The sequence below is a fragment of the Hippocampus zosterae genome, chromosome 1 (assembly GCF_025434085.1).
Source record: "Hippocampus zosterae strain Florida chromosome 1, ASM2543408v3, whole genome shotgun sequence".
Classification (NCBI taxonomy): Eukaryota; Metazoa; Chordata; class Actinopteri; order Syngnathiformes; family Syngnathidae; genus Hippocampus; species Hippocampus zosterae.
The window spans coordinates 37686419-37712060 of NC_067451.1; the positions used below are offsets into that span (position 1 = coordinate 37686419).

Consider the following 25642-nt stretch of genomic DNA (forward strand, 5'->3'; position numbering starts at 1 on the left):
TTTCAAGAACTACTTTTACTGTTACATTTTCAGTTGGTCGCAAAAGCACAGACTTGGCATTCCATAGTTTTATATCATGTGAAGATTGACAATGGCTGAGGATATATTTGCAAAGAACTTTGTTTGCAACAAGCAGCAGCTGGTTGGTCAGTTATTTAGGGTAACTTTAAAAGTAGTGCTGTCAAGCAGTGATGGGACAAGCGACACTGGTGCATCAGCACAATGCCGAGAGCTCAAGAGTGAAACCCCATCAGTGCGTGTATTGCTTTAAGAAAGAATCACGTGACCAACACAGGAACTGAATCGTTTGAATGTGCTGTGCCAAAGTGCGTTTATAAGGACACAACCTGTCTTAACATGTTGTGGATTTGTTGGCTGGAGTTTTGCGAAAATATGGATCGTTCAAAAAAGTTTTTCCCAGCGTGGAGTCATTTTGATCTTGGTAAATCTTTTTTTTCCTTTGAGCACTGTTTACTGAGACACTTCAGGCTGTGACTGACAGTTGTTTCCTCACCCTTAACAAATCGAACACAGGAAGCCAACACATAAAAAGGGCTATTAGAAAAAGGCAAGCCATCTACAGAAACTATAAAGGCAGAGATTAATAATATTAAATGAACACGCTTAAAGAACATAACACGCTAAACAGGACTGTAATTAATTAATCACAACGTGCTAATTTGACAACTCTATTTAAAAGAATACAAAAATAGGAACTGATACCCGAGCAAAAATTAAAATCATCAGTAAAACGCAGTGTAAAACTAACTGACAGTGAAACAACTTCAAATGTTTTATTTGTTCAATAAAGGCAACCCGGTGGTCCAGTGGTTAGCGCGTGGACATCACATTGCAGAGGTACCGGGTTCAATTCCAGCCTCCGTGTGTGGAGTTTGCTTGTTCTCTCCCGGGCCTGCGTGGGTTTTCTCCGGGTACTCCGGTTTCCTTCCACATTCCAAAAACATGTTCGGCAGGCTGATTGAACACTCAAAATTGTCCTAGGCGTGAGTGGAGATGGTTCGTCTGTGTGTGCCCTACGATTGGCTGGCAACCGGTTCAGGGTATCCCGCGCCTACTGCTCAAAGCAGAGATGAAAGCGGACATTCCTGAAAATTCCTGAAAATATAATTTGAATATATATTAGAGCTGTCAGTTTAGCGCGTTTTTATTGGCATTAATTTAAATTAATTTTAACGGGATTAAATTTTTTCTCGCGAGATTAACGCGGCACACGTCACAAGCGGATGTGTTACGGTGCTTTATAAATACACCAGAAACAAAACAACAAGCGCGCTGGAGAAGTCCACACACATGTCTGTTTTGCCAGCCATGGCAGCGTGAGACACCGAAAACGCATACTTAAGGAGTTTATGAATGGAGAGTTTACTTTTAAAAAGTTGCCAGATTGCTCCACTGACAAGACCAAAGTTACCTGTTCTTCTCTCTCTGTGTATCATAGAGGTATACGATGTATGCCACTGACGCGATTGTTACTTGTTTGGAACTATTTTGTGTGGAAGGTTACAGCGTTCCGTGTCCATATAAATAGAGCGGGTGGAGCTTCTCTGTGTTTGTCTGACAGTGACAGTGCGCTGCTGTTGTAGCGACCTAGTGAAAATTAAACGTCTCCAGTGTTGTCATCGAACCAAGTGTAGTCATCCGAAATGAAGTAGACACAAAAACCGTAGAGAGACTTCCGCGCAAGAAGGACCAACACAATCAACATAGCCTGACTGCGTTAGGGGGAGTGAAACCCCCCTCTTTCAGAATGGTTTGCCCCAGCAGCATGGCGGAAGTGCTTGCGCTTGTTTGTACGGCCGGCAGTTTTGAATACAGCGGCACATAACGAACACTGGTGTCTGGGGGTTCATTATTCTCCAACAAACATACAGAAACAGACTGCTGTGTTCAAAGCAAACTTGAGAAAAACGAAGTATGCAACCATGGTTTAAATCCACTATTGGCTGAGTACTAGTTTACCTTATAATGTTATATTGCTCTGTTTTGATTTCATTAAAAAAGCCGTTAAAGCAGCTGTTTTGTGACAAAATAGTTTTTTTTCACTGTTGTTGATGGACAGTAATATTGTGTGAGAGATTATGTGTCAACAACTGCTCCAAGTGAAAAATGTTCATGTAAAATTGAAAATTGAAATTGTTATTTCAGTAAATATTTGCATTTGGCACATAGAACTGATTCATGATTCCAAGTTGATGAGAGCATTAAAATGGGGAAAAATAGGACAAAAAATGCCAAAGGAAATTCAGAAACGATAAAAAATGTGTGAGTAATCACGATTCATTTTTTTGTTTATTTGAGTTAATTATGACAGTTGCGTTTTTAATTAGATTAAATATTTTAATCGTTTGACAGCTCTAATATATATATACACACACACACACATGATTTTAACTGATTTACCAGGTTTGTTAACCTTTCTAATGTAGTCGGACAAAAAAATCTCAGTTCAAGTCCTTTTCCTGAAGCCATGACCACTTGAACGTGTTCCTAATGTCTGACATATGTCAGCTTGTCTGTCTACCTGTTTGAACATTGCGCTGCGGCCGTACCTGGCAGAGCAAGCATGAATTAGCTGACACAAAACGCTATTCAAATACTCGACATTCAATGATTAATCTGCCTTTTGTGTGCACATGTACACCCTTTGTGGCTTCGTTCTCACCAAAATTTCGAAATCTCCGAGATATGGTGAGGCCATGAGAATGCGAGGTGAGGGTGTTACTGTTGTAGCGACGCCACTCGAGCGAAGCGCGCCTCAGGAGTGGATACCGCTGCTCTCTGCTGTGCATGCGTCAGCGCGAACATGTACTCACACACGCGTCTTTTGGTTTCAACCAATCAACGCCAACGCAACTGAAGTCACAAATCAACGAAGCTTTGACAACAGCTAAGCTAAACTAGCAGAGACAACACGACGCTCAAAGTCGGACGGAAACCTTTTTCTGCTAATCTGTGCGTTTCCCTTTTTGTCCAAATAGATATTTTTTACTAAAACTGTCTTGTCTACGACGTCTTTCATTTGTTCCACTGGGGTTTGGCAAGTGTGTTTATAAAGAGGCGAAAATGTCTTTACTGTTACTGGTGTTAGTACCTCAACATGGCTATGCTCGTGAAAGCAAAACAATGAACTCAAACGCATGTTTGTTCAATGTTGTCAACTAATATCCGGATACATTTTAGGCATTTTTTCCTAAATTTTACGGAGGAATTTTTATGAAAATTGGAAAATCCGGAGGATTCGGCTCCAGCACCCCCCGCGACCCTTGTGAGGATAAGCGGATCGGAAAATGGATGGATGAATTGGATTGGATAAGCTTCATTGTCAAATGCACTCACTGTATGTGTAACATACAGCACAGATAGTTCAACAAAACACGACATACTCATCAGAATGAACTTAGTGTAACATTCTCATAACTTTTAAATTCACATGTCCAACTGTTAAATGTTTCAGTACTGACACAAGTTTCATGTTATTTCTCTGAACACTGCAGGCTTTTTCTTTCATTCACAAATGGGCACCAACAACTTTATCCACTCGAATATCACATTTTCATGAAAAAAAAAATAATAAAAGTAAGAAAAATAATTACCAGATCTGGCTTAATCGATGTTGTTCCTCAGTTTGTATTCAAGTACATCACCGCTGTGCTGCTTGAAGAGCTGCATAAGGTGGAGAGACAATTGTATACATTAGAAAAGTGATTTTCCAACTGGTGTGCCATGAGAAATCTGGGGTGCTCCAGAAAAATCAACTGATTTCAGTTAATTGGTCGGAAAATTATTATTATAATTAAATAATTTTCCGACAAATTAACCGAAATCAGTTAATATATATTATATATATACACCGTATTTTCACGACTACAAGGCGCCATTAAAAGTCTTAAATTTTCTCCAAAATGGACAGGACGCCTTATGGTGCGGAGCGTCCTTTGTATGCGCCGAGTTCCAAAATCTGAATGACAGCCGACACGCTGTTTATATAGAGAAAAGGCGGAAGTGACTGTGGCCAGGCTTGTTTTTTCACCGCTGCTGTGAGATGGGCACGCATGCCAAAAGCATAACCGGTGGCTTTAAGTTTGAACTGAGCTTCGTAGGCGTGTCTTTTTGTCGAATTTATTTTCAGGGGTTCTTAGAAACCAAAACCGGAGTTGTTTTGCAACAATGCACATTGCCACACTCTATACAGGTGTTGGTGCCTGCTTGAGGCGTCCCTTTAGCGTCCACTTACACGCCCACCCTTCACCATTGGCGGACTAGCTTGCCTGTCCTCTCTCTCCCTCTCTCTCCCTCCCTCTCCATATATGTATATATACACGCCCACCCTTACCTGATTGGCCGACTTCTTTCCCGCATGCCTGGCCACAGTCACTTCCGCCTTTTCTCTATATAAACAGCGTGTCGGCCGTCAGTCAGATTTTGGAACTCAGCGCATATTAAGGACGCTCCGCACCATAAGGCGTCCTGTCCATTTGAGAAAATTTAAGACTTTTAATGGCGCCTTATAGTCGTGAAAATACGGTACTCGCCGAACGCAAACTTGACTTCCTCGTTTTAACAGAAACCTGGCAACAAACAAACGAGTTCGCTGCTCTGAATGACTCCACTCCTCCCGGCTTTGTTTACATCTGCCACCCCCGCGGCAACGGCCGTGGAGGAGGGCTCGTGGTAATCCACCACGAGAAGTGGAAAGTCTTACCAGTCTCCGTTCCTGCTTCAAGCTCTTTTGAATGCATGGTGTTTAAACTCCCTGGACCCACGCCAACCATCATTGCCACAGTTTACCGCCCCCCAAAGCCGCATAGTGATTTCATCAATGAATTTTCCAGTTTAATCACACACTTATCCACTCTCTCGCCAAATTTAATTTTTCTGGGAGATTTCAAAATTCACATGGACAACCCCGACCTGCCACTCACAAGAGACTTCACATCCTACCTGGAGAGTCTCGCGATACACTGTCTCACTGACTTCCCCACCCACATCAAAGGCCACACATTGGACTTGGTTTGCTGCTCCGGCCTCTCCCCCTCCAAGCCCACTGCTGATGTTTTTCCTGAAACCGATCATTTTCTCCTCACTTTTAACACCGTACTCCGTCTCTCTACGATCAAAACCTCCCGCCTCATTTCTTTTCGTAATATCAAAAATATCAACATTGACACCTTCTGCTCCATGATAGACCGTTCCCCGCCTCCAGACGCCCTTTCAAACCCGGATGACCTCACCGCCCACTACAACTCCTGCCTCACAAATACTCTAAATTCTCTCGCCCCCCTGAAGACCAGGACTGCTTCATTCTCTACATCTGCCCCCTGGTTTACACCCGCTCTTCGATCATTGAAATCAAAAAACCGCCAACTTGAGCGACTCTATAAGAAAACCGGTCTCACCATCCATAAGGACATGTACACTACCCATATCACTAAATACAAGGACCAAATTGCACAAACCAAATCCAGCTACTACTCTGGCCTCATCTTCTCCAACGAAGGAAATTCAAGATCTCTCTTCTCCGTCATGAACAAAATCCTCCGGCCACCAAACTCTCTCCCCCTCCACCTGTACTCCACAGCAACCTGCAACTCCATAATGGAACACTTCAACCACAAAATCCTCAAGATCCATCACCAACTCCATCACAACCTGCCTGCTCCCCCCCCCCCCCCATCTGAAACTTCTTCTCCTTGTCATTTTTTCTCCAGTTTTGTTCTACCAACGACTGCTGAATTATCCGACCTCATACTCAAATCCAAGCCCACCCCTTGCCAGCTTGATCCCCTCCCTTCATCCCCTGTTAAATCCTGTCTTCCTTCTGTGCTTCCTCACATATCTGCTATTATCCACTCCTCACTCTCTTCTGGTATTGTCCCATCACTCCTCAAAACCGCTGCTATTACCCCCACACTGAAAAAACATGGCTCTGACCCCAACAACTTTGATAACCTCCGCCCCATCTCCAACCTTCCATTTATCTCAAAAATCCTTGAAAAAACTGTTGCTGCTCAACTCCACTCCCACCTGTCCCTTCACTCTCTCTATGAACCCTTTCAGTCCGGTTTCCGCCCCCGCCACAGCACAGAGACTGCCCTAATCCGTATTGTAAATGATCTCCTCATAGCATCTGACTCCGGTTTAGTCTCCATCCTCATCCTCTTAGACATGAGCACCGCCTTTGACACAATCTCTCACCCTATCCTCCTCAATAGACTCTCCTCCATTGGTCTCTCCCACACTCCCCTCAGTTGGTTCCACTCCTACCTCACTGGCCGCACACAGTTTGTCCAGCTCAAATCATTCACCTCAAAGGCCTCCCCAGTCACCACAGGTGTACCACAGGGATCTGTCCTAGGTCCACTTCTCTTCATCATCTACCTCCTGCCTCTTAGCCATATCCTCCGCAAATTTAACATCCACTTTCACTGCTTTGCTGATGACACCCAGCTCTACCTCTCCTGCAAGCCAAACTCCATACTCCCACCCCCCTCCCTCACCTCTCCGAACTCAAAACATGGTTCACAACAAACTTTCTTAAATTAAATGCTAATAAAACTGAAGTCCTCCTTCTTGGCACCAAATCCACTTTATCCAAAGTAAACAGTTTTTCGTTCAACATTGACAGTTCCCTCGTGTCCCCCTCCCCCCAGGTTAAGAGTCTGGGTGTCATCCTGGATAGTATGCTCACCTTCCATTCACATATCAACACCATCACCCGCACTGCTTATTTCCACCTCCGCAATATTACCAGACTTCGCCATTCCCTCATCCCCCGCACCACTGCTATCCTTGTCCACAGTCTTGTCACATCCCGCCTTGATTACTGCAACGCTCTCCTCTTCGGTCTACCTCAAAAGTCCCTTCATAAAATCCAGCTGGTTCAGAACGCCTCTGCTCGTATCATCACAAAAACATCTTCCCACCAGCACATCACCCCCGTTCTCCAACAGCTCCACTGGCTCCCTGTTCAACATTGAATCAACTACAAACTGCTTCTATATACATATATGGCCATCCACAACCTGGCCCCTCCTTACCTATCTGACCTTCTCCAGGTGCATATCCCCTCTTGCTCCCTCAGATCCTCGTCCTCCCTCCGCCTGTCAGTGCCCCCTGCCCGACTGATCACCATGGGAGCCAGAGCCTTCAGTCACGCTGCTCCAAAGCTCTGGAACAACCTACCTCCGGACCTCCAAAACTGCACACCTCTTTCCACTTTCAAGTCCCGACTAAAAACACACCTGTTCAGGATTGCCTACAACACATAGCTCTTCCATTTCCTATGTTTTTATGATTTTATGTCCTGTTTTTATATAACATCTCGTTTACAAATTTTTACATTGTATTTTCTTATTGTTTGTACAGTGTCCTTGGGTGTCATGAAAGGCGCTTTTAAAAAAAATGCATTATTATTATTATTATTATGAATGAGACTGCACACAACCATACGGTGCGCCGAATGGTCGAGAAAATACGGTACATATTTCCGCTGGCTCTCATGTAAGTTGCATTACGTTATGGCTCCAACATTGCATCAATGAAATTGAGAGAAATCCACAAGAGTGTTGGCAATTAATTTATCTGTCGAGTCGTGTCACGAGATTACATCAAACATGGAGTAACAGACCCTATGACACCCAGAGCATGCTCTTATGGCCATTACATATTTGCGTCACAGAAACATGCTTAATTTGGATGATATCAGCACCGCTGGTTTATTATTGGATCTTGATTCATAAGTCACCATCTTATGAATCAAGATTCACTCTTACCAAGTTCTGACGTGTAGGTCACTGAAGAGACTTGTGAGGCAAGTGCTCACCAAAGTTGCACTCAGCGTAATTTTCAAGTGTTTTGAATGATGATGATTTAAAAATAATTTTAAAAATCTGACTGCAACGAATAGTTAGGACTGCAGAAGAAATCATTGATGCACACTTGAGGACTTGCACAACGCAAGAACCAAGAAAAGGCCACAGAAAACCCTACTGGACCACCACACACACCACCCACATCATGCCACCACCTCTTCCAGCTACTGCCCTCGGGTAGGTGCAATCGAACCATGTTCACCAAAACCAGCAGACATTCAAACGGTTTCTTCCCTCTCTCCATTTACTTCCTAAACAGTGATGCAAATCTATAGTGACTTTGAATTTTTGCACACCGTTGAGGAACAATATTCCCGCAATGATCACTGTAGCTCCAGCTGTCTAAATACTTGTACAATTGTCGTCGATCAATATTCCAGAGCACCAGACATTTTATCGTGCTCAAGGACTTTCTGTAGAATTGCACACGTCAACTTGTACTACAGTTACGATACTTTCTCCTACTGTACTTGTATGTGGTACTACTGGTCACTTAAAAAATGGGGCAACGATTATCGGCACCAACTGCACAACCGTCACAGTATTGTATTGCACCACTGAACTTGATTTCTGCTTGATGACTCTGCATATTGTCTCGCAGCTGTCATCATTGTAACATCCATCCATCCATTTTCCAATCCGCTTTATCCTCACAAGGGTTGTGGGGGGTGCTTGAGCCGATCCCAGCCGTCTTCGGCAGGAGGCCAGGGATACCCTGAACCGGTTGCTGACCAATCGCAGGGGACACAGAGACCAACAACCATCAACGCTCACACTCACACCTAGGGACAATTTAGAGTGTTCAATTAAACTACCATGGATGTTTTTGGAATGTGGGAGGAAACCGGAGTACCCGGAGAAAACCCACGCAGGCATTGAGAGAACATGCAAACTCCACAAAGGGAGGCCGGAGCTGGAATTGAACCCGGTGCCTCTGCACTGTCCCCTCCGTGAGCCGTCACCTTACCGTGGTGGAGGGGTTTGCGTGTCCCAATGATCCTAGGAGCTAAGTTGTCTGGGGCTTTATGCCCCTGGCAGGGTCACCCATGGCAAACAGGTTCTAGGTGAGGGGCCAGGCAAGGCACGGCTCATAGACCCTTATGATGAATACAATAGATGGACCAAGGTTTCCCTTGCCCGGACGCGGGTCACCGGGGCCCCACTCTGGAGCCAGGCCTGGAGGTGCGGCTCGTTGGCAAGCGCCTGGTGGCCGGGCCTCCACCCACGGGGCCCGGCCGGGCACAGCCCGAAGAGGCAACGTGGGTCCCCCTTCCCATGGGCTCACCACCAATGAGAGGGGCCAAAGGGGTCGGGTGCAATGTGAGCTGGGCGGCAGCCAAAGCCGGGGACCCTGGCGGTCCAATCCTCGGCTGCAGAAGCTAGCTCTTGGGACATGGAATGTCACCTCTCTGGCAGGGAAGGAGCCCGAGCTGGTGTGTGAGGCAGAGAATTTCCGACTGGATATAGTCGGACTTGCCTCCACACACAGCCTGGGTTCTGGTACCAGTTCTCTCGAGAGGGGTTGGACTCTCTTCCACTCTGGAGTTGCTCACGGTGAGAGGCGCAGAGCAGGTGTGGGCATACTCATTGCCCCCCGGCTCAGTGCCTGTACATTGGGGTTCACACCGGCAGATGAGAGGGTCGCCTCCCTCCGCCTTCGGGTGGGTGGACGGGTCCTGACTGTTGTTTGTGCATATGTACCAAACGGCAGCTCAGCATACCCACCCTTTTTGGAGTCCTTGGAGGGTGTGCTGGAGAGTACTCCTGCTGGGGACTCCCTTGTTCTGCTGGGGGACTTCAATGCTCACGTGGGTAATGACAGTGAGACCTGGAGGGGCATGATTGGGAGGAACGGCCCCCCCGATCAGAACTCGAGTGGTGTTTTGTTATTGGACTTCTGTGCTCGCCACGGATTGTTCATAACAAACACCTTGTTCAAACAAATGAACCGTATGTTCTGGACACTCGGGTGAAGAGAGGGGGGGAGCCTTCAACTGATCACCACCTGGTGGTGAGTAGGCTCCGATGCTGGGGGAAGATGCCAGTCCGTCCTGGCAGACCCAAACGTATTGTGAGGGTTTGTTGGGAGCGTCTGACGGAATCCCCTGTCAGAAGGAGTTTCAACTCCCACCTTCGACAGAACTTTTCCCATGTTCCGGAGGAGGCGGGGGACATTGAGCCCGAGTGGACCATGTTCCGTGCCTCTATTGTTGAGGCGGCCAATCTGAGTTGTGGCCATAAGGTGATTGGTGCCTGTCGTGTCGGCAACCCCGGTACTCGCTGGTGGACACCAGCAGTAAGGGATGCCATCAAGCTGAAGAAGGAGTCCTATCGAGCCTTTATGGCCTGTGGGACCCCAGAGGCAGCTGACGGGTATCGACTGGCCAAGCGGAACGCAGCTTCGGTGGTCGCCGCGGCAAAAACCCAAGCGTGGGAAGAGTTTGGTGAGGCCATGGAAGCCGACTTCCGGACGGCTTCGAGGAAATTCTGGTCCACCATACGACGTCTCAGGAGGGGGAAGCAGTGCAACACTAACACTGTGCACAGTGGGGATGGGGTGCGCTGACTTCGACTCGGGACGTTGTGAACCGGTGGGCAGAGTACTTCGAAGACCTCCTCAACTCCACCAACACGTCTTCCTTGGAGGAAAAAACAAGTCAAGCAAATGAACTCTGAGCTTGCCGTTATTCCCGGAGGCTTGACTAAAGAATTCCAACCGCATTGGCATCAACCGGGCGTTCAAAGTAAAGTTGTGAACGGCATGGGAACAACGGATGATCGATGGCAAACACAACTTTACAAAGAGTGAGAGGCAGCGCTGGGCGAGTTACGCCACAATACACAACAACGAGAGGGAACGTGGCGTTTTTGATGGATTACGGTACTTGCACAATTGTTCAATTCTTTCTACACACACACGCGCTGCCACCATGTTTCGCTCTGTTCTTTACTTTCAAACGTGGGAAAGCTTCACACGAGAGAAATGTTGACTTTGCTGTTGCTGCTCCTTCTTTCCGCTCGGCAATGCGTAGCAACTCACACTAGCATGTGATGCGTTCAGTGACAAATGGGATGTGCAGTCCTCTGCTTCTGATACAGAGGATGAGGACTTTGATGGATTTCTGGGTGATGATTGATCGAAAAACGTGAGAAAATTGTACGATGGCTAAATAAAATACACCCGAACTCAGTTCTGCTTTCGTTGCCTTTTTAAAAACGTGTTTTTAGCTTGTATCTGTATGTCTTGGCATGCTACCTTATGCTTCAAGCTAACGTGTTAGCGTGCGCACATGCATGTCGTATGTTTAAGCTGGCGTATGTTTTACCACTGTAAAACTGCGCCCATTGGTACAGTGCGGTCTGTCTATGTGTAAAATACAGAAATGTCACCCATTAATGAGACTGCGCCCAACCGTACGGTGCGTCGAATAGTCGTGAAAATACGGTATATATATATATATATATATATATATATATATATATATTATATTATATTATATATATCGCATCTCGCCCATGCGATATACCAGAGCCATTGAGCCCCAGATATACCACACCAGACAAGACCCAAGGTGTAGGTTGTGCAAAGAGGCATCCGAGACGATCCAACACATAACTGCAGGGTGTAAGATGCTGGCAGGGAAAGCCTACATGGAACGCCATAAATAGGTGGCTGGCATAGTCTACCGAAACATCTGTGCGGAGTATGGACTGGAAACCCCAAGGTCAAAATGGGAAACACCTCCAAAGGTGGTGGAGAATGACAGAGCGAAGATCCTGTCGGACTTCCAGATCCAGACTGACAAGATGGTAATGGCGAACCAACTAGATATCGTGATAAGATAAGATATCCTTTATTTTTCCCACACTGGGGAAATTTACAGCCTCCAGCAGCAAGAATGTAGGTAGAAAGAAGAAAGATGAAAAAAAACCAACAAACACCGTTCAATTAAGTGCAATATAAACACAAAATGGATAAATCGCACTGCTATTTACAATTGTCTTTCACATCATTTAATTATTATTATTATGTTTTTTTATGCTTCAGCCTGACAGCAGTCGGTAGGAACGAGCGTCGGTATCTCTCCTTCTTGCAGCGGGTGTAACAGTCTCTGGCTGAAGGAGCTACCAAGTGCTGTCAGGGCGGGCTGGAGGGGGTGGGAGGGACTGGCCATCATAGCTTTTAGCTTAGTTGGCATCCTTCTGTTGCCCACCTCCTCCAGAGTGTCAAGGGAGCAACCCAAGACAGATCATAGATATAGAGACATAGAGTGATCATAGATAAAGGGCAGAGGAAAGCCGTTGTAGTGGATGTAGCGGTCCCAAATGATGGAAACGTCAGAAAGAAGGAACACGAGAAACTCGAGAAATACCAAGGGCTCAGAGAGGAGCTGGAGAGAGCCTGGAAGGTAAAGGTGACAGTCGTGCCTGTGGTGGTCGGAGCACTCGGGGCAGTGACCCCCAAACTAGATGAGTGATCCCGGGGAACAACATCGGACATCTCGGTCCAGAAATGTGCAGTGCTGGGAACAGTAAGAATACTGCGCAGAACCCTCAAGCTTCCTGGCCTTTGGTAGAGGACCCGAGCTGAACTCACTTCTCTTCGGTGTCCATCAAAATTCCTCCATAAACTTCAACTTGTTCAGAATTCAGCAGTCCGGATCATCACAAGAACCCTTCCATCATATCACCCCCATTCTCCGACCGCTCCACTGGCTTTCTGTCAAATTTAGAATTAACTTCAAATTACTTCTCTGTACATACAAAGCCATCCATAACCTTGCGCCCCTCTATCTGTCAGATCTTCAAATTCCCATTCCTTCCCACTCACGTCCTCATCCTCCCTGCACCTTTCTCTACCCTCTGACCGTCACAATGGGGTCCAGGGCCTTCAGTCGCTCTGCCCCCAAACTCTGGAACTCACTTTCAACCAACATTCGTAATATTGACCCTCTTTCCCTATTCAAAACCCAGCTGAAAACCCACCTATTCAGACTTGCCTATCCACCTTAAATCTTTCTCTTTGTTTATAATTTTATCTGTGGTGTTATTATTTGATCTTGGTTGTAAAGTGTCCTCGAGTGTTGTGAAAGGCGCTTGCAAATGAAATGTATTATTATTATTATTATCTTAGCTCGACACTGCAGCTCCCTGCGAGCGTTTTCATTTTGGACTGTGTTTGACTATTTGACTTTTTCAATAGGCATTTTAAGATCTCCTTTTTGTTCACCTTCACTTGAGTGGCAGGGTATCTGAAGCTCACAAACATTTGGCATTTACAATTCTCTCAGTAAATTATAATTTACCAGACTCCACAGGAAAACAGACGATCCAAAGGCAAGACCCACTCGTAGCCAGTTGGGGGAATTCGTATCACGCTTGGAACTTGTAAACACAGACCTGGACCCAACTGCAAACAGACAGTGGTGACCATTAATACATTGTCCATTTGCACACTTTACACCGGGTTATTTTCAAAACACGCGCGCACACACACACACACACACACACACACACACACACACACACGGTCAGGCAAAATGATCTGACACATTTGTAGGTTAAATAAAAGGCTAATAAAGAAACTAAAAAGTGTTCTTTCATTTGTGTATTTTCGAAAAGTACATATAATGCCATTCTGTTTCATTATGTTTTAAAAATTAAGTGGAGTTCTGGCAGTGCAAGGTAGCCCGGTTGATTTTAATTTCAATGCAGATCCAGTAGCTCTGAAGATGGTAACCCATAACAAGATTGTGTTTCGAGCTGGTACATGTCGACCAAGATTGAAGTGCAAACGGAACGCTTGTTGTGTTGCAGTTACAGATTCGTTTGTTTTGATAAACGTCTCCACAATGAAAGCGCAATGCTGACCAGTACAATTCATGGCAGTGACTGAAAAAGAAACGAAAAAAAATGGCATGATAAAGAAACAAAGCAAAATGGCGTTATATGAAAAAAGACATTCTACGGTCAAACCTCAGTTTTCGAACGTCTCTGTTCTTGACCAAATCGGTTTTCGACCAAAAAAATTTGAGTTTTTTATACCTCTGATGACGACCGAATTTCGGTTATCGAACAAACTGAGCGCACTTGAATGTCACCTGACTCCTCTCGCCTTCCTTACACGAGGAAGTGATGCTTCCTCGGGTAGACCAGGAAGTGACGCTTCCTCGTGTAGTGTTCCATTGTGCACAGGCGTGTTCAATAAAGATTTTTTTTTAAAAGACAGTGGTTTCGGTTTTCGAACAGCCTCCTGGAACGGATTATGGTCGAAAATCCAGGTATGACTGTTTGTATATTTTGAAAATAAGAACACTTTTATGTTTCTTTACTTTATTTGCCTTTTATTTAACCTACAAATGTGTCAGATCAATTTGCCTGACCTTGTGTCTGTGTGTGTGTCGCAGAGATGTGTTCCTCGAGCCGGTCCGTGGCCTCGAGGACCGGCTCGAGGACCAAGGGGTGGTCCTTGGTCCTCGGATTGCCGGCCCTCGGACATAATGAGGGATTAGAGCCTCGAAAACCTTGTATAAGGACGGCAAAAATCACGAAGGAATCTAATAAATTCCATCTAGGGAAACCCATATTGATGGATTAACTCTGGCCCTTTAAGAGGGGCGGAGCTCCCACTGACAACGTGTAAAGAGCGGCATCACAGTTTGTTTCAATCACGGTTCGTTCCGTTCGCGATTGGCAGTTTAAATAGCGTGTAACGCCTTTCTGTAACAGTGGTGTCTTTTATTTAGTTATTTTTGCACAGTCGTCACGTTTGTGCAGTCGCACTAGAATGTTTGTTTGAACCAAGTAATTTGCGTTACAGCTGGAGTCAATAATGTCGGCACTTCACTTCCGGGTTTGGCCGTTGGGATTTTGAGTCCTTTTGCTCGATTCCAGTTATGTTTGCTGAATGCTTTCTCATGTTTGGAATAATGAATATTGATAATACATGGTTTAAAATCATGGTTGATTTAATTCATTTGTATGATTATTGTGAATTTGAAGGCATTAAATTAATTAATGTAGTATTAGTGGGAGTGGTAATAATAGTAGTACTCAGATAATGTTTAGAGATCAGCCATCTTGTTACCTCTGCGTCCCGCGTCTTATACGCATAATTTTCCCACGGGACGCACAGTTCCAAACAATGTGCGTTTTTGGGACGCAAGGAAATTTCTCAGTCAAAACAAACAAACAAACAAACAAACAAAAAAACTACGGCAAGCCTGAAGATTTCACAGAAACAATCGTTACCGTTAGCGTCGTTTCCGTGGCGTCATTTTCACGGTAACAAAAAAATTGTTTAATTATAAAAGTCATCGCACTTGAATTGACCGTGTGATCCACGCGATTTCACTGGGACCAACAGTTGGCACTGCAGGGCTCCCCCGGCAGCTGCACACCTGTTGGTCATTTGGTAATTAGTTGTATAAAAGGACTCCTGCCCGAACACTCTGTCGGGTCATTGTTGCTTCTTGCTACTGTCACGTGTGTTGCCGTTTGCTCTTGTTTAGTTCATTGTTACGTTTTAGATTTAGTCATGGTTTTTGTTTGATACTTTGGACTTTGTGTGTTTTGGATTTAGTTTTGTTTTAAATACAATTCTTCAAATACACGCCGCTCCTATGTGACAGAATGACCCGACCACCTGGACCCCGCAGGTTAGTGATGGGTCCAGGAGGCCTCATGAGGCGTGTCGACACAATGAAACACTGTGTTGATACAGTACCGATACTGTATCACTGACCACTGCCACCTGCTGGACCTTCAAAATTCCTGCAGCCAACCCACTTGACAGACTGAACAAACCGATTTGATGATGACGTGTATACAATGCACTACCTCACTCTACCCAATGACTGGTACTGAATGAGTTAAAAGCTCAGTGTAGCCACAAGCGCCATTGTTTATGTTGTTGTTTATGCTGTTTATATTGTCTATATACTGTTCAGATTACATGTCTTTTTTATATAGTGTAGCTGCTATCCTTTCTTAGCTACGTGTGTTTAATGCACAGCATGTTTACATGCATGTATGCACTGAGGATTGAGAGGAAGAGATTTCATCTATGCTGCATGTCATACATAAAGCATATTTTACAATAAAGATGACATTGACCCTTGACAATATCATTCACCTTCATGCATTCATATTGTATCATTCACTGTGTTTCAATAATGTGAAATTCATGTGAATGAGGATGCTTGTGGGCTTTGTCTTCACAATTTTTGATTTAGAAAAATAAGATGCTCGAGTGTTTTAAAATTCAGTCTGTTGCATTTAATGCATGCTATTTCCTCTGTTGTGGAGAAGACACACACACAATGGAATAAGACATGTCAAAATCCGAGAGGCACTTGGTGAGACAAGGAGATTTTAATGAATACCTTATTCTCCAAAAGGAGATTAAAATGGCTCTACGCGGCGGACAATTTGTATTTGTCCGGAAGCTGCTCCATAATATGCACGTACTGTAGCAACTTCACTCGAGTGAAGCGCGTCTCAGCACTCAGCAGTCGATAGTCTGCTGCTCTCAGCTATGCGCGCGAGCACGTACTTGCGGCGCCGACCCAACCCACGCCACATATTAAGCTAGAACTACGGCAACAGCTAAGCTAGCCTAGCCGATGTAATGATGGTCAGCAGACAAGGTTTACGTTTTATGTGACTTTTAATAGCAACGTGGCAGAGTCATCAAACATGCGGTGTGCTCACTCACAGTCACTTTCTGGAACTCCCCCTTAGAGCCGGGACCTCTCAATCAACTGGAGTATGACGTACAGTACAAACGTTCATAAAACACTTCTCATATAATAATAGCCTATTATATGACAGCCGGCATGTCGCTAGAAGTCAGACGGACACATTTTTTCTGATAATCAGTGTGTTTTCCAGATTGCCCAAACATATATTTTTATTCGAGCGAGGGTGGGGTCTAGCTTGTTTCGGCAATCGGCATCGTGTCGCCAGACGCACTTCCTTAGGATACACTGTGCGGGCTTTTGCTGCGTCAACGCCCCCTGCACTGAGTCGACGCTCCCTGGACTTTGTGCCGCAGCTTGGACTGTGCCAAGCAGCAGATGCAGTCTAAACTACACCGGTGCAGTTCACGTGTCAATTAGCAGCCTGGACTGTGTCAACGCAGCCGATGTGTCAATTAGCAGCCTGGACTGTGTCAACGCAGCCAATGCAGTCTAAACTGCACCGGTGCAGTTCATGTGTCAATCACGTGACGTAATGAAGCGGCACATGCACCGACACGTGGTTTGCTCTGTGAGCCCGGCGCATCAACGCATCGGTGTCGCTGGACCCGTCACTACCGCAGGTACTACAGATTGGTCCCCGTTTCATCATGTGCCTGGCGGACCGTGTCTGCGGCCGACACCCCTTTCCTCTTTCAGGCAGCGCTGGTGATGCGGCTGTCCTGTTTCGTCCCATCTACGATGGGCCGATCCCCATCCGCGTCTACGTTGAGCCGAGGCTCTTCACGTGTCTGTTGGAGTTGAGTCACATTCACGTTGACAACGAGCCGTGCCACCCCCACGCCCACGTCAGGCTGAGCCCCTGTTCACGTCCGGCTGTTCCTTGTCCCCCATTACGTCGAGCTCCGTCCACGTCAGGCCACGCCCAGCCAAAAGGATTGCCGTCGCTTTTGTTCCTGTTCCCTGGCGAGGTGAAGGTCGCCGTCGCGTATGTTCCCGTTTTGCGGCGAGGCAAGGATTGCCGTCGCTTTTAGTTCCTGTTCCCCGGCGAGGCAAGCTTTTGGACAACTTTGGTACATCTGGGATCCGTCCCTTGAGGGAGGGGTACTGTCATGATTCGGTTTAGGGACCAACAGGTGGCACTGTAGGGCTCCCCCGGCAGCTGCACACCTGTTGGTCATTTGGCAATTAGTTGTATAAAAGGACTCCTGCCCGAACACTCTGTGTCGGGTCATTGTTGCTTCTCGCGACTGTCATGTGTGTTGCTGTCTGCGCTTGTTTTCTGTTTAGTTCATTGTTATGTTTTAGATTTAGTCATGGTTTTTGTTTGATACCTTGGACTTTGTGTGTTTTGGATTTAGTTTTCTTTGTTTTAAATACAATTCTTCAAATATACCCCGCTCCTCCCTCCTGCCTGCTTTTTGGGGTCCACCACCACCTTGCTACGTGACAGTGGTGTGTGAGTGCATTTCTTCTAATTTACTTTCGTTTTGTTTTCAGTTTGGGGGGGGGGGAACACAACAGATGACGTTATGTGGGCATGCGGGTTGTTATTTTAGTCCGCAAACTGAGGAATCGCGCGGATGAAAGTTTGAGATGGCGGCGAATAAAACTCACCAAGGTCTACTAATTACGATATTTAAAAAATGGGACTGTTTGTCTGATTTTTCGTATGAATCGTCCAGAGGGCGTATCACTAAACTCACCTATGACGTATGCACACAATGCGAGAGCGATATACGACGCGAGGCACGATTACGAGGCAAATTGGTCATTAGATTTGTAGGCTGATCGCTGTGAAAAATATTATGAAACAATATTGGTTATTCTATAATTTACTGGTTGTAGCATGGTAACTTTATGAATAAAACATTCGTCACAAGGTGTAGTAATGCTCATGTTAACTGTTGAACTAATGATGACGTGTGTTAAATTCTTTCATCACATTGATCGTAGATTACACATGCATCGTCTTGGGAAGAGGCTGTCAAGCCACATCAATACTTACCTTAATGACTACCAGTCAATTAATCTTTGCAGTGTGAGATTGGAAAAAATACTCTGATGCCACATGAGTACACCAGTTTTTGATCCATTTACTTTTTTGAATAAACCCGGAGTACACAGCTGCTGATGTAATGTTCATTGTTAAAGCATAGTTTTCAAACATTGACCCTTGAAACATTATACTTTTGAATTTCAGAATTCTTGATTATCAATATCAGTCAAAATAGAAAAATGGGTTGCCATGATGAACGTTTAGGGGAACCCAACATTTGTTCTCGTGGTTTCCCATTGAGTAAACCAACGGAACTGAAAAACGGTTACCATGAATTTCCGAAATCCGCAGGCCTGCTCCTGAATTATTTAAATTTTTGCAGCATTTTTTTATCATTGTATGTATATGTTGTTGTTTGTGTTATAATCATATGCAAATGAATAAGTAGACCCTTTCAGAATTTGAAATTTGGGACTCTCTCAATCCATAATGGCGCTCATACTTTTATGATCCCTGGGACTCGCTGCCGGTAAACTATAAAATTATCACCGAGAGATTACCGCTTTTTCTGCAGTCAGTGATTGACTTCTATGCAAAGTCATTTCTCAACTTGTGTTCCGTGCCACATCATGCCTGTTGAGTGTTGATTTGCTTCATATTAAGAAACCACTGCACTAAAACATTAATTCATAAATGTATACCATATGATTTTATTTTTTTCTCAGTATAAATAACGCATGTCTATTTTGGATTGTTTTGTTGGATGCATTCTTTGGTTTAGACAATGTTTGCCTGCGTGTCATACAGTTTTCTTGCTAGTTGCAAGTAACCGTACCGTTGATCACCGATGTCTGGTAATTCTTGTGCATACTGAAGGATTTTTGTTGCCATTTGCATTGCTTCCTTGCTGGATGGTGGCTTGTCATCAGGAGTTGAATCAATGACTTGTTTTTTAAAGTTTCGTAGATTTGCGTCTTTCCGACGCCAAGTTTTTTGCTAGATCTTTTTAACTTTGTGTCCAGCCTCGCTCAAACGGATAGGTTGTCACAAGTTGTGTATTCACTTGAATGAATGAGCCTGCACATGACTGGCAATTTCTAACTGGCAATTTGTCACTGAATTTTCTTTTGATGGCGGCGCGGATACCCGCAGCTCCTCCTCTTGTTTTATGTTGAGAAGGAAGAAATTTAATCTGTGCTGTATGTTACACATAAAGCGCATTTGAAAGTTTATCCAATCCAATCCAATGAATTGGTGCACTATAACCTCCTGAAAGTGATGCAAAAAGCTCATCACAAAGTTTTACCAAATAGCTTCCAAAACAAATTTGAAAAGAGTGAAACTATTTACCCCAATATCAGCACATAGAACACAGCAAAAGGCAAGGGGCGTTTCAACTTAAGGCATCAATTTGTGGAACAATCTTAATTGGCAAATTAAAACACCTCAGTCCATTTCAATTCCAAGACATATGTAAAAGTCCAATTACTTAAAAATATATTTGATACTGTTATATAAGAGCAGAAAATATTATTATTATTCTAAACTACAAAGGGGGTTGATTTTGTTTTGTGTTGTAAAATTATGTTTGTAAATATGCCCTGAATGTAGTCATTCTTTTTGTATTAATAAGGGGTAGTTATCGGTTGTTGTTTTTTTCCACTTCTTCCTGCCTCCTTTCATGTCTTTAATTTTAAGGAATGAAATAAAAAAATACATGAACTGACTGCACGAGAAAAGTCCACAGTCGGGGATCTTTATAAATAACAGCCTCTACCACAAAACGTCGGCATCTGTCTGGAGACAGGGAAAACGTAACATCGCCCCAAATATTGCAAAAAAATAATAATAATAATTTGAAATTCGAATGGGATGTGAAAGACTGTGAGGTACTCGATTCATTCATGTTTAATGACGTTTTCGCCTTGTGCAATTATGTCAATTTCCAGGTTATATCTAAATTTAAGGAAACGTTGCCCGTCGAGCCAGCGTTTACGCCTCAATAATGCTAAGCTAAGGTCAAACATGGAAATTAACATACATTCAGTCACATAGAGTGTAAAACCACAGAATCCAATACGATGTGCCAACTTACCCCAATATCATTGACTCACCTCTGTGGACAAAAAGGGATCGAGCGAGGAACCCGGTCGCACTCATTTTTGTTCAGAAATATTTTCTTGCGGATCTGGGCTCAAATCCCCTTTTTCGTCGCCGTCTTATTTGAGCTGAGTGGGTGCATTATCGCCACCTAGCAACATGGAGCTTAAATGTTTCGTGAACTTTATTAGCCCGCCCAATCTTTGGGACTTGAAACTTGAAAACCTCTGGTGAAATTGGCCCTGTAAAGGGACTTTCGGAGAGAAATGTCCGCGGGTGGACCTCAGAGCAATGACTCGCCAACTATGTGTGTGACAATAAACTTAAAAGTTGGCCTGCGTAGAGTTAATTTGCTCGTTGATGTCGTTTGAAATGTTCGTGTGTGCTGCTACTATTTTGCGGTTACAGTATTAGATATTTTTGGGTCATCCAGAGTTGTTGTTTTTCTTCTTCTTGAATGAATGAATACTTTACTGTCATTGCACACTTGTTACAACGAGATTTTGCAGGAGCCTCCACCCCCAAGTGTGTCGTGAAATATAAAAAATATAAAAACGTACTACTATTATTATTATTATTGTTGTTGTTGTTTTTACTTGACTGTACAAGTCTGGACCTAAAGAGTTGAAGATGCCGCGGCAGCTGCCTGCATTATCACTTTCCCTCGGGAGATGTCGCAATTCCAGTCGACCTGCTGCCACAGTTTCTTATTCCGCTGCATCACTTGTGGTTATACGCGAGTTCTTTTTGTTAGTGCTCAATATACACTATATTAAAACGAATAAAGGCATACAGCCAAATGCCAGCTGCAGTAAAAAAAATTATCCTTGATTTGTTATTGCGGTTTGAACTAGTTGCTTTACTGGAGTGATTGTGTGGTCTCTGTCGTGAAAGACATTAAGATCCAGTTCACTTGAAAATACAGGTACCGGTACGTTAAAAAAAACAGTCAGGCTGATCTTTTTGTCTGTTCCTGTTCGAAATGGCCCTAATTATTTGTTCAACAGTGTATTGTTTACGAAACTTCTGCTTCTGACTCGCCATTTAGATTTTACATCCTGTAAAAGCAAACAAACAAAAACATATTTTACATTGTTGTACACATCAGTTATAAGTAAAAATCGTAATTTCCGTTCCTTGTTTCAACGTGTTAGTTCCTCCCTCCACCCCCACGTACTGTTGCTAACTGGTCAGGTTTTGTTGAAGAATTTGTCTTTTGCATAAAATGATTGTCTTGCAAATATCGTAAGGAAAACAAATCTCTTAAAAATTTTAGAGCAGTTACTACCTGTCTAAAAATTTTAAGAGATTAAAAAAAAATATCAGAATAAAAAAAAAAAAAGACCAACTATTTTTTATGTTGCCTTTGCTCTTCCTCTTTCTCTCCGGAGATGTCGCTGCTCCATTCCCCCTGATGATGCTGTCGTATTTATCCATGGCATTGCATGCATTTATGAATTGATTCGTTGTTTTATTGCTGCTCATTGTTCAATATACACTGTATTAAACTGAGTATAGTATTATAAACAAATTCCCAATACAATTCACTGATAAAATATTTTCTCCATTTTGTGTACATCATTAGCCTGTTTGATTGAATAGCAAGTACAGATACCTGTATAGGTTTAAACAAATGTCCGGCTGATAGCTTTGTCTTTGTTGGTTAAAACATGTTGCTTTACAATCTGCAATGTGTCTTCGTAAATGATGATGTAATATCAAAGATAAATAATCTACAATACTTTCGGCTTCTTCCATTAGAAAGGACAGATGGTTACTCTTTCAAAGTTTCCAACGACTGAATAATTAATTGCATGATGTTGTTAACATCAGTTTTTAATGTGGGTCTATTGTTAGCTAAAAATTGTTAACTGACCTGGCAATCAATATGATTTTTTTTTAACCTTATGTTGATTCTAATGCTGAGAAATTCATGTGGCTTTCTCAGCAACATTGCCCAAAAATGGGTGCTTGTGTTTTTTTGCGCCAGTAATGGGCAGCATTTTTCACAACCCCGATTTGTTCAGTGGCTATGTCGGCGCTGTTGGACAGTTGGCGTTGGTGCGGCTGGATGGATGGCCGCTGAAGTTGAGGATGAGGAGAGAGGAGCGTTGCCGAAGAGCGCCGATGCGGTTTTGGAACCGTGAGTCGCCGCTTGGAATTGAAGTGGATTTCCATGGGACAGGAGAAGTGAACCAATCTCTTTTTTCGTCAATGGATGCTACAGCTTCTTGTTGACTTTGAAACTTAGCTTGTAGCCGACGTGTGCACATTTTGAGCATGACGTCTCTGATCCACTGGTTAAAGGACACTTTGAGTCTCTCCTCTTTCATCTCAAACCGCTTCAAACAACAAAGCGTGTGACGGAAAAGTGGTTAGGACTGCACGACTGTCCGTGTTTTATGTTATGTGTTGTGTTTATTATTTTACTTTATGTTAACTGTTTTGTAAAGCGCTTTGTTACAGCTGCCGCTGTTGTGAAAGCGCTATATAAATCAGCATGTATTGTATTGTATTGTATTGTATTGTAAAAAGAAAGACAGTGACAGCAAGTTATGTATTCAGAATCTTTTAAAAACATTATTATTGGTAAAAGAGCTAAATTTCCTTCAAATGTTAATTTATATTTGATTTGACTTCATGTTCAAAAATAATTAATTGCAATTATTTTTATTGAATCTTCTGATTGTCACGTTGAGCCCGAGGCGATGAGGAATCGCCTCGTGCACAACAGAAAAAAGACGAGGTGGATCCCCGGAAAAAGCAGACAACGAAAGAATCTTGTAAGAAATAAAGGGTTTTAATAAAGAACAAAAAGAGCCCGAACAGGGAAAACGGTAACATAAAACGCTGGTCAAATAAGGACCAGGAAAATAAGGAAGATAACCGAAAACGCTCGCGAAACGATAAAGGGCGAGGAACTACCGAAATAGGAGAGTCGTAACGAATAAACAAATTTGGTCACAACACGAAATGCGCGAAGGTAGAGGCCGTAAGGCAATAGGGCAGCGAGAAATAGTCAAGCGACGAGATTAGCGATAGAGATCAATGGCACGGTATGGAATTCTCCGGCAGTGGGAGGACTGCCGGAGTCTCATTCATACAGGAGGGCAATCAGTCCGAGATTGAGAGCAGGTGCACCGAACAGGCGGAGGGAAAACTCAGCCACCTGTCGGCGAGCACGCGACGTGACACTGATAAAGTCACATTAAATGCTAAGTGAATCCAATTGACTTAGGCGTTCCCAGCAAGCCCTCACAATACATTTGGGTCTGCCAGTTCGGACGGGCATTTTCCCCCACCAATGGAGCCAAAACACCATGGGGTGGTGATCAATTGACAGCTCTGCCCCTCTCACCACCCGAGTATCCAAAACATGCGGCCGCAAATCCGATGATGCAACCACAAAGTCAATCATCGAACTGTGGCCAAAGGTGTCCTGGTGCCAAGTCCACATATGTACACCCTTATGTTTGAATATGGTGTTCACTGTTTACAATCCATGACGAGCACAGAAGTCCAATAACAGAACATCGCTCAGGTTCAGATCGAGGGGCCCGTTCCTCCCAATCACACCCTTGCAGGTATCCCTGTCATTGCCATTGTGAGCATTGAAGTGCCCCAGCAGACTGAGAGAGTCTCCAGCAGGAGCACTCTCCAGCACAACCTCCAAGGACTCCACAAAGGGTGAGAAGTCTTCACTGCTGTTTGGTCCATAGACATAAGCAACATTCAGGAACCACCCGAAGGAGGAGGGAGGCTTCCCTCTGGTCCACCAGACCCCAACATACAGACACCAAGCCGAGGGGCAATAAGTATGCCCACACCTACTCGGCGCCTTTTACCAAAGGCAACTCTGGAGGGTACCAGCTGGTACCAGAACCCAAGTTGTGTACAGAGAGCACAAATACTGTACATCTTGTTAGAACCTTTCTTCCTCATACACCGGGTTAGGCTCCTTCTCTCCCAGAGAGGTGACATTCCATGAGCGAGTTTCTGTAGCCCGTGATGGAGCCAACTAGGCCCTGCCTTTTGCCGCCAGTGTACCCAACCCCTTTGGCTCCTCCCAGAGGTGGTGAGCCCATGGGAAGTGTACCCACCTTACCTTTTCAGGCCCCATGGCTGCAGACACAGCTACCAGGCGCATGCCAGCGAGCTCCACCTCCAGGCCTGGCTCCAGAGCGGGGCCGCGGTGACCTGTGTCCAGCAAGGGAAAACGAGATCCAAATTTCTTAATTGTAATAAGGGGTCTCTGAGCCATGTTTTGTCTGGTCCCTCACCTGGGACCTGTTTACCATGGTTGACCCTGCCAGCAGCCTAAAGCCCCAGACAACATAGCTCCGTGCATCATTGGAGCACACAACCCCCTCCACCACTGTAAAAATACAATAACTCGTTCAAGAAGCAAATTTGAAGCTTTATTTTCCCATCATTTGAGGGGTGTTCACACGGCACACATTTGTATCGGTGCTGCACCAATGTATTTTGTTGCGATATATCTTACACCTGTGTAAATTTGGCAGAGCGTTCACACGTATAAAGCTGCTTACTAAAGAAAAGCAGCCCGTTAAGGAATTATTCCGCTAGAACTAGTAGTGTCACGTCCCGTGTTTGCCAGCAGGGGGAAGACTTGCTGCTCGCCGCTTGCACACCTGTCACCCATTTGTGAGTGATTGCTCAGCCTTTATTTGGACGCTCTGGAAGTCTACTCACTGCCGGAGTATTCCACGCCGTGCCAAAATTCTCTCGCCCAATTCCTAGTCGTATTATTCATTGCCTCTTAGCCTTGTGGCTGTTATTGCACGTTGTTGTTCCTCTTTCGAGTGAAATTTATATCATTGTCTAATCAGACCCTCCTTGCTATTTTTTCCGCACGTGTTTTCTGTTGTTCTCTTTATTTTATCCCTGGTCCTTATTTTGACCAGTGCTTTTTGTTATCTCCCGGTCGGGTA

At 44.4% G+C, this 25642-nt stretch overlaps 1 protein-coding gene across 1 annotated transcript in view; it reads right to left on the minus strand.

Moving 5' to 3' along the window:
• ndufc1 (NADH:ubiquinone oxidoreductase subunit C1) overlaps positions 1-20872 on the minus strand; it is a 38328-nt gene extending 17456 nt beyond the window's left edge. Inside the window, exons 1-3 of the mRNA XM_052061042.1 lie at positions 20705-20872; positions 13199-13302; positions 3615-3684 (exon numbers count right to left, since the gene is read on the minus strand). Of these exons, the coding sequence (XP_051917002.1) occupies positions 3625-3684; positions 13199-13302; positions 20705-20750 (210 nt within the window). The 5' untranslated portion in view covers positions 20751-20872 and the 3' untranslated portion in view covers positions 3615-3624. The remainder of the gene's footprint in view (positions 1-3614; positions 3685-13198; positions 13303-20704) is intronic.
• Positions 20873-25642: the final 4770 nt, after the last annotated feature.